Source organism: Wasmannia auropunctata, unplaced genomic scaffold (genome assembly GCF_000956235.1).
Source record: "Wasmannia auropunctata unplaced genomic scaffold, wasmannia.A_1.0 LD336092.1, whole genome shotgun sequence".
Classification (NCBI taxonomy): domain Eukaryota; kingdom Metazoa; phylum Arthropoda; class Insecta; order Hymenoptera; family Formicidae; genus Wasmannia; species Wasmannia auropunctata.
In genome coordinates, this window is record NW_012026798.1 from 1,831,907 (window position 1) to 1,847,686 (window position 15,780).

Here is a 15,780-nt window from a genome sequence, read left to right on the forward strand (position 1 = left end):
CTCTCTCTCTCTCTCTCTCTCTATCTCGTACTTCTTCTCCCCCATCGCTCCGCCACACTCTTAACGTAGGCGAAAATAGCGGGTCGCGGCCGAACGGGTGTGGGAGAGAGATGCCGATATCGTGCGCTCAGCAGGGTAGCAAAAGAGACGTCTTTGTGCCACGCTATCTTCGTCCAGGCGATCTTTCCTGTTTTCTCCCTCTCGCCCCTCCCCCCGCGGTCCGCTCCCTCGTCGTCGAATATATACTCCTATATAAGAAACGCTTCTTTGTTCTCAGCGCCCACCCTTGCGCGTAACGCAGGTAGCTCCCGAAAATCGTATTAAATCCGCCCCCTCTTATCATTGGTGGCTTAGAACACGAATGCTTCCCCCGCGCTTCGTTTATCCGCTCATCCGAATCTGTCTTCCAGGAGTAGGTAATCTAGAAAATTCCGCTCCTTTTAGGAAAGAAAGGACAAATTTCAGGAAGCTAAATCGCTCGGCAAATACGTTTAAAAGAAACGTGTACTTCAACTTGTATAAGATACACGTATATACTCTATAATAATTATAAAAACAAACGGAGATATTTTTCGAGATAATTCAGATTTTCTTGATAAACGAGTCTTTAAAATCTTTTGTGTGTCCATGTCTCTTTCATTATATCCCTTCACTTCCATAGCGATTTTACTCGAATGAATTAATAGCCTCGTGAAATAAGCCTGAAAAGGGCAATGAGTTTTACCCTCCTACTGACCTTGTTAATGCTGATGCAATCTCACCCCCAGCTTACGACGAGCAGATTTACTGTCATGGCAACACGCTCTCGCCGTTGTCATATTTCGTAAAGTCCCCGGTCGAACGGCCGTATCGTGCATATAGATACGTTGACGCTGATCGATCGTACGCGAACGATCTTTATCTCTCGGCCAAGAATAATTCGTCAAAACCGGTTGGTTTTCCCCTCAACGCGCCAAGTACACGGCACGCAAATTTTTGTGTACAACACACCCTTGCCAAAGTGAAAATAGAGCGGCTTGGTTGTGGACCGCGGGCAGATTGCCCATCTATTACGCAAACATGAACTGCGAAAAGGGTTCAACGGCTGTAAATGCGTTCCAAGTTTGGCCGGTTGGATCATGGACGTTGTGCATAATAGGGAAATCCGGATAAACAGAGGGAAAGAGAATGGGAGGAAGAGAAGATGGATTTATTATTGGCACAAGTCCCTTCAAGCTGCAGAATACAAGGAAATATGAATAGATATCGCGAAGCGAATTGCAACACGTGAATAACGTATATAAATTATTGATTTAAATTCAAGTTTAAGAATTTAACGTAATGCCATATATTACCATTCATTTGTATAAAAATAGCGGCCTTTGTCATGAGTATTTTTTTAAATAACAATAAATATTCTTTTTCTCTATGCTGTTATTCTGGTCGTACACGATTAAGCGTTATTCGTCTAAATTTAACGAAAAACAGAAGCGGCGGATTCAAGCCTCGATCAGCGCAGCGTGTCGCGATCGAGACGCGAAAGTGAGGGCACCGCAGGAAACCGCGAGATAAGGGATGGCGATTATTGCATCGGGGTAAACGAACTTGCATGCAAGCGATAAACGCTCGCACACAGGCGGCGTGTACCTACGCGCGCGTGTGTGTGCGTGAACGCATCTAGGTGAAGCAACAGCAAATCGACCCCTCGGATAAAGCGAGCTTCCATCAGGACCGCGATGTCACGCGTTGAGAATAAAGAGAGAAGGACAGAGAAAGAGAAGAGAGAAAGGTGATGATTATTACCTTAATGATGAAAATTTAGACCAAATTAAAAATAAATTTCCCCCCATTATCGCACCTGAAAAGATGTGGTTCTATCTAGAGCGAAAAATCGAGGGACGGTGATTCTTATCTTGTCAATAGCTCTACATGTCAATAGCTCGAAACTGGAACACTCAGTGTCATTCAGCGGCTTACGGAAGTAAAAAAGGAAATAGTGAATATATCGCCTACCTGCGAGCAAACACTTGCTTTTCACCGCTGCCAAGCGAAAAGTTGGCATTGGTTCTGTCAGTCTCAACGTATCGATATATGAAAGTAACGTACAAATAATGTAAATATACGATATAAATAAATATCATATAATAAATAAATAAGGATAAATGTGCAACGTTTTTATTTTGAGGTAAAAACATTTGGAAAAATATGAAAAGGAAAGTTAAGTACTGGCGCAACTTCTTTCGTTACACTTTCGATTCATCGAAAGACATAAATGCAAGACGATAAATGAAATATAACGAGTCGTTAAATCGACCTTAGCTGATTTCAGCTTGTGCTATCTGGCTTATAAAAAGAAGTTCCGGTATGACGTCCAAGAAAAACATGCGAGAACTGAGTGCTCGAAGATAGAATAAGTAGTCTGATGATGTCATAAAAGAAAATAACTTTATATATTGTTGCGCCTGTATTTTTTTTCTTGAACGTAACGTTGAATACCGAGAACGTTTATATAATTAATTGTCATTGTATGAGCATTCGAGTTTTTTTTTACACCTACGTATGCGTCCAAGTGACGAAAAACCCTCGTTTTTATGCGAACGACGAGAAATTCTAAAAGACATGACGTCTGACAGGTCCCTCGTACAGTTTCCATGACGGTTTCTCCGACAGCTCTCCATCTCCCCGACCACGACTGCGGTTCGAGAAAAAAAAAAGGAGAGTTGCGTACGTCATCTTGATGGTCCCCGAGGTCCCCTAAACGAAAAGCCCACGAAAATATCCAGTTAGAAAGGATATTGCTGAATGTTGTCTTTTAACAATTTTTACTTCGCCGTTTTTCTTCCAACTTGACATTTCGCTCGTAGCGGCAAACTGTCTGCACCATTCTCCGATTCTCATCGGCGAGGAAACAGTAGGCGGTTATGCGTTCATGTACGTGCGTGCATGCCTGCGTGCGTGCAGCATACACGCGTGTTCGTATGTGCGAATCCGAACGTCAGTGTGGATATACCGCGGCCATCAGCTGAGCGCGCAAGTCACCCAGTTGCCAGCCCGTTATCGCGCATGGACTCGAATTACCTACGCGTTATTGATATCCCAGATCTCAGGAAGAGACACGCTGCGGGAACGCGTCCGGACGCGGATATGAGCCAGAACTCATTCGCCAAATTAGACACAGATGTCCCGAAGCGGCCGCGCGCGCGTTCCCGTTTTAGCTTATTGAATATCCGGAGCAGATATTAACAAAGTCATTCGCGCCTTAGCTCGTAGAACGTAACGTCAAAAGACGGGGAAGCTGGGCGACGAAGCGTTTAGGCTTGAAAATTTACGCAACGTCCCTGTAGGACGTATCTTATATTTCGAAAACTGTCGCTCTACTTAAAGCTCAGAAAGAGCTCTCCTCTCTCTTTGTTCATTCTCGTTACAGCTCGAACACTCTTCGAATTATAAAATAAAAGACCGGGAGATTCTTTACGTTATCAAAAGCGAAGAGACGCGAGCAAACGGTATAGTATATTTTATTCATCGTTTAACTTCAAGTGCGTCTTGTTGTAGCGGTAGAGATTTAATCGCGCAGATAGCTGTATAAAACACGATATAAAAGTGTTTAAATAATTTTCACCGCTGAACTATAGCTCCGCCGTTGAAGTTCCCGTCAACTTTCGTTGGGAAGAAAGCTGCCCGCAAGAGACGATTGTTCCGCGGATGATGGAGCATCGAGCCATATAATGTGATAACGGATTACGGTATACCTGCAAATAAAATATTTAAAAAAAAAAACGAAACGTAAATACGAATCGCGCAACAATCGCGAGATATTGAATCAGTTCTCGCGGATCGGCGATGCTTGCGCAATCCTCCGGTATACGCGATTACTGCTCTATGCAGCGTAGAATTTTTCACAGAGGAGCTCGGAAATAGTGCCTGATAATGTGACTTTTCGAGATGGAAACACAAACGGGTTGCGCCGAGCGACCGCAGCCTCGCGCGCGCGCGCGAGAAACCGGTTTCTCCTATCCAGTCCTGTACGCCGCGATAATTGCGGGAACTAGTTGAAACAATACGGCCCCCGCACATTGTAGCTTTAATCCCCGACTGCGCTCCTCGCATTTTACATTCCCGATACTATCTTGAATATCTATCGCGTATATAAATCGTTCAATTAATAATTCGCTTGACGTTTACACATGGCGTGTGTAAATTTATAATCCTGGGTCGTCGTGCGTAAATATAGTTTCCCCCTCCCTCCGTTGATAATACACTTATCGTCAATCTATCGCGTTTCAACGGATGTTAATATTGGAGTTTCATGAGGCATTTTATGCGAAAATTCTCTCACTGTGCAAATATCGATGTCGAAAACATTTTTCGCGAAGCAATAACAGTTCCTTCGTCGGCATATTCACGTTATTGTTTGTGTATGCATCACGATCTCGGTATTATATTTCAATAATAAACACCTTCCCGACACGAATTTGAAATCGATTATTCTTTGGGACAGACGTAAAATTACTCCTCGTCATTTTGCACGGATATCGACAATTTAACAAATGCTAAAATTAAAACTCACGTCTTCTTATGAAACACTCCCACAAAATTCGAATCAGAAACTTTCTCGATTTTTAGTAAAAAATTTAATAATCAATCTGTTTAATTCATATTTGCATTTCGTTGCTCTTCGCGTAAAGTTAACTTGAGATAACTCCATCTTATTTCAATTCATTTCCTTTTATTCAATTTTTTTATTAAAATAGTCATCTTGCATTTATCTTCAACACAGCTTTATCTTAAAAACAGTTGGCATCGTAATTTCATTGATTTGTTTTTATTCTATCTAAAATTGCGAAATATGGTGTTCATGTTGTGAAATATGTTGTATATTTAATAGCAAAGTATACCTATTTTTTATTTTTACTCTTGTTTTACTCTCGTACTTGTCTTACTTCAAAGGAAACGTGAATGAAATTAAGTTTCGCAAAATCTCCAACAGACGGTCCAGAACGATAACGAGGACAAATGGTTGAGGAGAAAAAAAATCGACAGCAGCCTTCTCTGATATATCTCTTTCTGTTATTTGCATTTCTCAAACGCAGCATAAATTGTCGTATATAGATATTACAAATTAGAAATAACATCACATAGCATTTCTTAATATGGGAAAATGCGTTCGCAAAGGATCACTAACGTATCGAGAAGCCGCGGCGTTAATCGCGAGCAAAACTATCGCGAAAAACTACGTAATCGGACTTTCATATCGCGCAAGGTACAAAAATATCCAAAGCACAGCGAGCGTCGCGCAAACCGTTGCTGTGCGACATTACGAATATTATCTGTCCTCTCTCCCCCTCTCTCTCTCTCTCTTTCCCCACGATATGAGAAACTGTCATTCTCATTTCCACCCTTTCGCCATGAAGAGCGTACTTCATTAATCCTTGTCCTCGCAGTAACTTAACGTTTAACCCTGAACAGTATAAAAAAGAATATTCTTTCCTTCTGTCTGAAACGTGAAAAAAATTGAGAAAAATATTATCTACTCGGTATTTGTATTGATCCTTGAACAAATTTTGTAAGAAATTTTTGCAACCTCGAAAAGATAATTTGGAACGAATTTAGAGATTCTCCCTCTTTCTTTCGCATATGTTTACATTGTCTTATACCATTTAGGATTAAACTTTTTACTGGATCATCATCGCGACGCTATTGCGCACATTCACAAACACATAAATATTTCAAGAATATTTATGGGCACTTTTACGTACTTCGATTGCTACCGGGTGGAAAAACCTTCGCCCGCTCATGAGATCAGGAAGTTTTTCCTTGACAGCCCGTAAAAACAATTATGTCGTAAATGAAGGTGAGACGCATAAACGGGCCTATACATATACATCCTGCAGTATGCAACGCTATTTGCAACATTCGCGCGCGTAACGCACATCGTTTCGCAAATCAATCCTGTTAACGTTTCGCTTTGTCGAGAAACAATCGCTACAAACGATAAATAATGGAGGCAATCAACGGGACGCGCTTTTCCTTTTTTTTTCTTTTCTTTAATCGCCCTTGTCACGCAAGCGACGGGACTGTTCGCCGCTGTAACTTATCGGTAATTGAATTTTTGTTATCATTTGGACTTCATCCAATTCTTTTTTACGATGTGTTCCGTGCAGAACCACCATCAGGGATACGCCTCGAGAGAGAACATCGTTAGATATTAATATCTATCTTACATATGATATATGTATATATTATATATATATATTTCGTAATATTATTATTTAATTCTTTTTCCAGGAAAAAACTTGTACTGTTTCCTCTGTCTTACTCTATACAAAAAACGAGATAAACCTTTGTAACGCCTTCAATAAAATTCTCACACACTGTAAAAACGTGATTAACGACGGCATCACACCGCCGTTGTCACATTATTCGACATTATTGTGTTTATCACGATATATAATATTTCAGAAAGCACATGCACATACAAATGGTTCCATCCATGTTTAAATACCCTCTCGACGGTATAAACGGACGCTTCAATAAATTTCAAAACTTCACTGGGGGAGATGGGGGGAGTGTTATACATACGCACATACCGGTTATAAAATCGAATATAAATAAAATGATTACAAAGAGTTTTCGTGATTTTCAGCTTTTTTTCAATAGCTCTCACACTTGACGTTTATTTTGCATAATAACTTCGAATTTGTTATAAAATACATCATTATATATGTGTATATATTATATATATATATATATGCGATATTTGCAATATAATATAAATTATATCGTATTTGATAATATATAATATACGCGGACACATTCACATTTGCATATAAAAAAAAAGTTTTATACTGTATAGGATTGATCTTTCATGTGTAAAACACTGTGTAACCCGCTCACAACTTACACATGCATTCGTAGTTAACTAATAACAATTAAACGAGGCCGCGAGTATTGCTTTCTATCGCTCTGAAATCGCGACGATTCCGACTTGCGACGTCGTTTGTAGCGTTTGTTATTAACAAATAACTGCTGATTACAATAGTAGTACATGTTGATATACAGTGTAAACGAAATATCATTTCCCGAGAAGAGATTCGCCTTTTAGAATTCATAATTTATACGACATCATTTCCTTTCTTTTCAATAATCAGTTTATCGAAAACAGACATCCTGCGCGATAATTTATAATTGCTTTTTTTTCAGATAGTACCTTCTCGGGCAATGATTTACGGTCATACTGTAATGTGAAGTGCCAGCTTGGCTTGAGGCGGGCCAACGTCTTTATATGTCTTTCGTTTGTCACATCAGCAAATCAGTCTTACACCTTCCGTGCAAATGCGATAGCCCAACTTACAACGCGCGGTTAACTCTCTTACACGTGGCTGTTCCTCATTCTTACGTGATCTTTTAGGTACTTCTTTCTTTCTTTTTTGTTTTCGTCCTCGTACGAAGTAAGGGGATGTAGATGCACGACTCGGGAGGATGGTGGGAAAGTGTTCTGGACGGGATTGTGTCTCTTCCCCCTTAAAGCTTTAACCGGTTCAATTCCATCATTTAGATTATCAAGAAACAAGTTTGAAACTCGACGTCGTAAATTACTCGCTCCTTATTCCAAAGTGCCGATATTTCACGTGTTTCTTTTCCATGACACAGAAATCACAAAAAAGAGTTTGATTTCTCAACATAAACTTTTTAAATTTGTTTTTTTTTTGTAAGACAAATTGGAGACTCGTTCTATATATATTTTTAAATAATCAGTTATATTCATTACTATTTTTAAATTTTTAATAGCTATCCAAAAAGATACACTTTATGTTACTGAATATTGGTAGCATTAAATCAAATATTTTAATAAAGTGCAACAAATTATATTTTACACGTTACGTAATACTAACAGATTTTGCAAATTGTTAGATTTACAAAATCTCTGAAATCAAAAGATACTACACAAAAGATCCTTGATTCATATTCTTGGATCCTGAAAATTTATAGAAATCTTTTTTTTTGTTTCGTACTCTATAATATTATATATATATATATATATGTGTATATATATATATTACAAAATCTAAAATATATATATTTTATATAAGAGATGATGCAATCCAGATCCTTTGCTGTAAAAATATTACTTAAATATGCACAAGTGTTTACACAGTTACGAGAAACAAGTTTTAAAAAAACAGATATTATGTAAGAGCACATGAAAAAGATTAGATTCCTTTTCAATAAAAATTATAATTTATTTTAATGTATAAAATAAAATATATACAAATAAATCTTTCGATACAAGTTTATCTCTTAAACAGTGAATTTCATTGCAACAGCATCGGGTTTTTTTTTTCTTGCTTCGCCGACTTTGAAAGAGACAGTTCCATTTTATCACACACATACAAAAAAAAAGAAACGAGTTCAATCTAATTCCATTGAGTCTCGTTGCTATACGCATCCTGTTGTAATGCAGTTCGTAAAGGGAAGCCTCACTTTCTGACATAAATATTCGATTCACCGGTTAAAGCGTCGCCATCCTATGTAAGTAAACTACGAAGAGGTTTTCGATTTCAATGTACTCCTCTTTCTCTCTTGCGCGAAGGTAAAACGGGAAGGGCTCGTAACCCTGTACGCAAACACATTTCTCTCGACCCCGTGAAGAAAACTTTACGCGAGCGTCTTTAATCTAAATTCTAACGATAATCACACACACTTGCTTCTTTTTCTCTCAATCACTTTGTAATTCTTAATATCACAATACCGCCACTAAGGTTTTTAATCGCGCTACGACGAAAAGCAACCGAAGCAAAGTAAAAAAAAGAACAGAACGAAAAAGGAGTAAAGTAGTAAAAAAAATTAGACACAAAAAGAACGCCGAACAAGTATTAACCACAACGTAAGTAATAGTACGTACGGTAGTCAACGAATAATAATAATAATAATAATAATGACAAATTGAAGCGAAGATTATGAACAATTTAATGGCAGAACGTTAATCCTCTCTCTCTCTCTCTCTCTCTCTCTCTCTCTCTCTCTCTAATCCTTCGTCCCTTTTAACGCGTTTAAACGACGAACGCGAGAGCTCATCTCGTCATTGTTTCCCTGTGAAAATCTGTTTGAAGCTACGTAGAGTTAAAGCGATACAGTTTCAAGATGGATCGTCTCCTTCAGATTACACCGAGAGATATAGTTCAACTCTAATCTAGCCTAGTGGATATACAATTTACGTCTGCACGATTTTACACAATTACACTTTTTAAACTATCTGTTAGACATATAATAAGAGATTGATTCTTGTCTCGTGACTTAACAAGTTTAAGATACATTCAGAAGTGTTGAAAATTGCATCGCTTTACTCGTTATCTCGTTAAGGGATCTCTTCCTAGTCCTGCCGATTGTTGAAAACGAAAAATCTGTGCGAGACTGAAAAATCTCGCAAGCTCTAAACTTTTCACAGAATCCACTCATCGAAATAATTTTCGTACTCGCAGAACTAAAAAATCTCGGGGGAAAAAAAACACGAAACATTGAAATTCAAATTGAAATAGAACAATGCAGAAGGCGGAAACGTATTGCTTTGCGCCAAACAAATTCAATGCGGCTTTATAAATAAGTTGCTGTCAAGACGAACCACCCGGTAATGATAAATATTAATAACATTTGTCAGTAATATCGCGCGGGAACGATTACCAGCATCGCGACATCGAGAGAAGATGTTATTATAATTTAATGAGATTGTTCACACATGTAGCGACTGTTATGAAGGGAGAAAATGACGAAGGGAGAAAGATCGATTGATGGAATGACGGTATGGGCTGAACATCTGTACCATATCTCTACCAACAGGATATGCAGGATGTCCCAAACAACGTGTACTCTGAGAACACCCTACTTGGAATTAATTTTGTTACAAGTGCTTTAAGAAAAAAAAAAAAAAAATTTTTTTTTCTCGGTAGAAAATGTACAAATTAATTAGAAAATGTAGATTATTTGAATTCTTACGCTTCTCAATGTAGGCTAATTCGATTTTATATACTCGAATTATATTCCTGGTGTTAATATCAATGTGTATATGTAGTGACTCGATTAATCACAAAATGATAGTCTCATTCGGATCTATTTTCTCTGGGGCTATCCTGCAAAATTTTCATAAAGAAATTCATATCTGGGAAATATATGCTGCCACATTAACTCCAACATGATCATTTCGCATTTCACAATGAAAAATGGACAATGTGCTCGCCCATGTGTGAAAGAGACACACACGGGCTTTCTTCGAAGGTTCGTCACTAAACACATCCGACGCGACTAATAGCTACCTGACTACGATTAATCAGTAAAACGCGCTCTCTAAAAACTAATTATACTCGCTACGTATCACGTGAAATTTGTTACAAGTCTTATAATCACATATCCTCTTCAAGAACGAAGACGCGAGAGACCACCTCCTCCTCCTCGCGATATAAGATCTGTTACTACTAGAACTTGTCTCGCGCTATCACAATTATCGAACGCGTAATAGGCCTCTCTCCTTTGAATACAGTATTGCATGGTGACAGCAGACAAAAAGTGCGATGATGTTGTCGTCGTTAAACCCTTTAACCGACCTCCGCCCGTTCAGCGGATTCAGAGCGTGTTAGATTCACACCTTACCTTTACAATACTTATAATTCCAAAATCTAGATCCCTAGATTTTGAAAGCCTTAAATGCTACGGTCCTCAAACTCCAACGGGCCTCAAACTCTACGTGTCTTATAAACTAGCTTTGCAATTTTTTTTTCAATTCCAATGTCCTTCAAACCTAACCGTTTAACTATTTTTTTTCTGGATTGCAATTATAATTCAACTGATTGAATTCTTTAATCACCGGATCTTATAGAATTGAGATATTTAGATTGTTCGTTTTTTTAGGTCCCAATTTTGTCAAACTATTAGGTCCGTGGACATCTAGATTCTTCGATCTTTAGATCCATGCATCGCTAGATCTCGAGATGTAACTTTTTGCGTTCAAACTGCAATTAGTTTACACTGTAAAGCAGCATTTCTACGAACTACATTTCTTCACATATCCAATGAATAAATTCTAAACACACAGAACAATCTCATTCCCGCTCGTACGTGCGAGTATCCTCGTTCAAAAAGTAGTCTCTCTCGTAAAGTGAAATGTCATTCATATAGAAAATCCAAATGTAATCTTCAAGTTAAAGGGTTAAACGCAACATCCCGCGCGATCGCGAACGTGGTGTTCGCGAATTTTACAGCGTGCCGTAAACGACGAAATCTAACCTCAGGTCCGCATTCTGTGCTTCCGCCATCTCTTAGTTTCTTTTTTCCTTCCTGGTCTTCCAATATTGTACAAATTTGTGGCTGACGCCCACAGGGCGGCAGACTGACAAAAATGGCCGCACCCGTTTTACACAAAACGGGTGATCGTTAAACGTGCAGAGCCCCGGTGTTGTGATCCCGAGGCCCCTCAATGAGATTGCTGGAAGGACCTGTAGAGTTTCTTCTTCTGCAAAGTGAAGTCCCTACTGATCATGATGGTGCCACCACGCGTGAGATTTCTGGAAAAAGAAAAAAAAGAACGAATTGTTTTAAGTTTTCGTTATGTCTCAAATAATCGCGCGCTAAATCGCATTATATAGATTTATAGAACGTGCAATATTTTGCAACGCGATGTTTGTGGAAACGGAAAAGCTGGACGGAACGAAATTATTCAGATACGATCTAATCGTACGATCTGAGTTAAGAAGGCGGTGTTGCGATACCGCTTCAGTTTATCGAAGCGAAGATGTAAATAATAATGTTACGTAGGAAACAAAAACAGGATATCTAAAGTGTTATTTCAGTCTGATAAATAAAAGAATAAACTAAATAATTACATAAAATTGCAACACACGTTAATTTTGGAGTGTAATTTAAACCGGGCTCTAATCGCGAGATTTTACTTCATAAAGTGTATACTCACTTTAAGAACTGCGGCAGCAGCATGTGCCAGGACGTGTGGTCCTGCTTCAGCGTGAGATAAAGCTCGAACGTCGACACAGTACTGGGATCGCACTGTATTCTCGACAGTTTGCGGCACATGCTGTCCGTCTCGAAGCTGATGAACAACGTGCAGCCTCTGAAACAAGCGTACATCAATTTATCAGATTTATATTGAAAAATTTAGACAAATCGAATATCAAATTAGAAATTTATTGGAGAAACGTTTACAGCGCTAGCGAATGTGAATGCGAGAAAAATAAATTTTTATTTTTAATATCAATCTTTAGTAAACGCAAATAAAACTCCATTAAAAAAGTATGAATATAATAAAATTCGATCAAATTTTTGCTGGAAGAAAAAATCGCTCCAAAATGTTTTACACAATCACCAATATCGCCTTTAACATTATTCGTGAAAAAACAACTCGGAGAAAAGTTTTGCGATATTTTCTAAATGGACACTTGTTGCGCGAAATAATATTTATCTGAATTCGCGGATTGCGCTGAATTGTTCAGATTTGGAGATCACGGGAAATCGAGGAAGGGGAGAGGGGGTGGAGGCAAGGTTTCGACGCGACTCGGAAAATTCTACTTACCGAAGGCCGCAGGGCTCGTTCTCCGCCATCGTAAGTACATCTTTGGCTATCTTGGGCAGCAGATCGGCAGGTAGAAGGACCTCACCGCAAGCCAGCTGGGCGTGTTTAGCCCTCCTGAGCTCAACCTCCAGCCTCTTCGCCAGCGCCTGACAGGCACCGTCCAATTCGTCCGTCTCGCTTCCAGCTGTAACAATTAATTAAACGGAATTAAGCGCGCGCGCTCTCAGCCTCCCCGTCGAGTAAACTAACGTTAAAGCGGTCAATTGAAAAGAAAGTGGCGGATCACTTTTTCTTCTATTTTCAGCGGCCTATCAGGCAGCTCTCAACGCAGTCCATTCCCCCAATTACTCTAAAATAAAGCTAATTCGGGTCGACTAATTGCCTCGTTAATCCAAATTAAGTTAATCACTTAGGATAAGTAACATTTAGGGTAAATAATATTTTTCACGTAAATTTAATTTTTCCGCAAATTTTCACCCAGAGTAAACATCACAACAGCTAAAAATACACTGCGAAAAATATGGATAAGCCTTCTGCAAAATATCTATCCGAGATACAAAAAGTGCGGATTGACGTAATCTTAGACATTAACATTAAATCAGCCGATATCGCCGGATTGTGGATGTAATCGAGAGCTGCCGGCGAAACGAAAAACATATTTTGCTTCTCGATTAATGATTCACGTTATCTGCCGTTATTCCACCGTAAACGTAATCCGAACTGCAATATATAATTTTAATCGCGGTTCTCGACGTCCGATTCTCATTGCCGCGATTAGATTTTTAGATGTTACCTAATTTTACGCTCGCGTTAACTCGATCGCAGCTATAATCTCGCGATTAATCGAGCGATGAGATCATCATTTTATTGTTTAAAACCGACGTCTGTGCAACGTAACAAAGAAACAGTCGTCAGGAAAGGAGATGTTCCTCTTCTCCTACCTCGCCAGGTATTTTAATTTCTCATGTGTGATCATCGAAATAATGTCCGAATTGTAACACTTCTTTTTTCTTTCTTTCTTTCTTTCTTATGTCGATCACTAGGCCGACTATCTCGAGCTTGCGTCGACCATTGTTTCTAGCGGCCGGCGAAGACGAGGTGAGGCTCGTCGGTAACGTACGAACTCGTTTGACCTCGATTTTTTTTTTATCTACCTTGTCGCGTTTAACAAAAATCGCAATCATCGTTCCGCGCCATTTAAATAAATCAACCCATCTGTTTCGTGCACCAAAATTTCCGAAACTATTACCGGATCTTTTGTTCCGATCGTCAAAGCTGCTGGAATCGAAAATACAAAATCTCACGGGCGAAGCGAATCGCAAAATACTATTATCCGCGTATTGAAAAAAAACAATTACGTTATATTTCTCGTATCGTTAGCTAGTGAAATTCTACTTGTGTCCTATAGCGATTTGAAAGAGCAATCAATGTGAAGCAATTTACTCTCTGCTCACCGTCCGTTAATCCGTATTTATTTACCGGACCATCGAAAGCGTTGAATTTTTCGGAAATTTCCATTTATAAACACGCTGAAAGGAAGAAACTGATTGGTAAGCGACGAGAACAATCGAGGAAACATGGAAAAACGGCAGCGAAGGGCATCCCCCCTCCCTCCCACCCTCTCCATTACTCCCCTCGTACGATCGGAAGACCGACGCTGACGCAACGATAATTTGAGGTTTCGCCGGTATAATCGCCGGTGTTTCTCGAAATCTGCCCGCCGTTCGTATTATCGAGCTCGGAGCGAATTTTTCGAGTGGCACAGCCGACGAAACGTGTCGCGAAAGCAAAAATCAGCTGATTCCAGCCGGCGTTGTCAGCTGAGAACAACGGCTCGCCCGCTCGCTCGATGGTGGAGAGAAACGGAGTGCCGACGATCGACGGTGGCGAAAAAATTGCGAGGGATTGAAGGGAAACAACGGCGTCGCGAGACAGCCTTTTCGGAGGTACTCACCACGGGTGTTGCTGAAGTCCACATTGACGGGACACGGCAGGACCTCCATGATATCGTGAGACTGTCGTCCAACGGCGGACGCACAATGGATGCGGCTCTCTCGTGCCCGACTTCGCCGGACGGCAGCGCGACTTTTCTCGAGGAGGAGACGTCGACGGCGAATGACGGACAGGACCGTTGGAAACGCGACGAGGGCGGCCACGGGGAACGACAGATTGGCGGTCGGACAACCGTGGTGTCGGCGCGATCGAACCCGGACCAAAAAGCAGCTTTCACCGTAGCTGTACGTAACGCGAGTGTCGTACACGAGCGGTAACCCCACACGTAAATTCACCCTTTCGACTGATCGGCCGGCGCTCGCTGACGCGACTTATATACGTGGGTTCCCACCGCGCCGATGCCAGCCGCTCCCCTCGCCGCGCGCCGCCGCTGGTCGACCGCCTAGCAACACCGCCTACGTGACGTTTCGGCAGTGCGTCCGCGCCTCGGCCGTTTCCGCGACCGCTCGCGCCGGCCTTCGGCCGCGTTCGGCACCTCGACGAGCGAGAGCGTGCGAGAGCGTGCGAGATCGCGCGAGAGAGCCGATCCACCGCCGCACCGGTGGGGACCTATCCGCTGTTGCCGGCGGTGACGACGGTACATCGGGTTTTTTTTTTCACCCACGATGCTCGTTTTGTTTTCTTCTCTTTCCTCCCGCTCCTCTCTCTCTCTCTCTTTCTCTCTCTCCCGCGCCTTCTCAATCTCTCGTCGACTACGTGCGTTACGTCGTGCAACCTTTTATCGCGGCTTTTAACGCGGCGCGGAGACGCGCGTATTAAACCGCAGGTGAAATTACTGCGTTGGCCCTTCGTCGGTAGCCGGGTTTTTTTTTCTTTTCAAGCATAGGCGATTTAGGCACAAAAATCGAAGAGATCTCCCGGTGAAAAAAGATGCGAGACGCGTACACACACACACACACACACAGATACACACACACGCTCTTCCCTCTGGCCACATCCCGGAGGGGAGAAAAACCTGTTTTAGAAATCCCGAATGAGGTGTTGTGTTTTGCTGTGGGGGCTCGGCGGGATCAGCTGACCCTGGCTGTAGCGAAGGTTATGGTAAAAAATCGTCATGGCAGAAATTACGATTTAAATTAAAAAAAAAAAAAAAAAAAAAAGTCTTCCCTCGACGAGAATTTTGATAAAAAACTTACATTTAAAAGAACGCGGAACGATAAAATCGATAAAGAAAATGTAGAACTCGCTAAAAGCTGATTGTGAAAACCGTGCGC

The 15,780-nt window shown here is 40.7% G+C and overlaps 1 protein-coding gene across 1 annotated transcript; it reads right to left on the reverse strand.

Annotated features, from left to right (window-relative positions):
• Positions 1-8,197: 8,197 nt before the first annotated feature.
• On the reverse strand, positions 8,198-14,593 carry LOC105462927 (protein charybde-like). The gene is made up of 4 exons (XM_011709858.1): positions 14,508-14,593; positions 12,554-12,737; positions 11,939-12,094; positions 8,198-11,534 (listed from the first exon to the last, which is right to left on the reverse strand). The coding sequence occupies exons 1-4, from the start codon at positions 14,554-14,556 to the stop codon at positions 11,444-11,446; spliced, it is 480 nt and encodes a 159-aa protein (XP_011708160.1). The 5' UTR covers positions 14,557-14,593; the 3' UTR covers positions 8,198-11,443.
• Between the last annotated feature and the right edge of the window lie 1,187 nt (positions 14,594-15,780).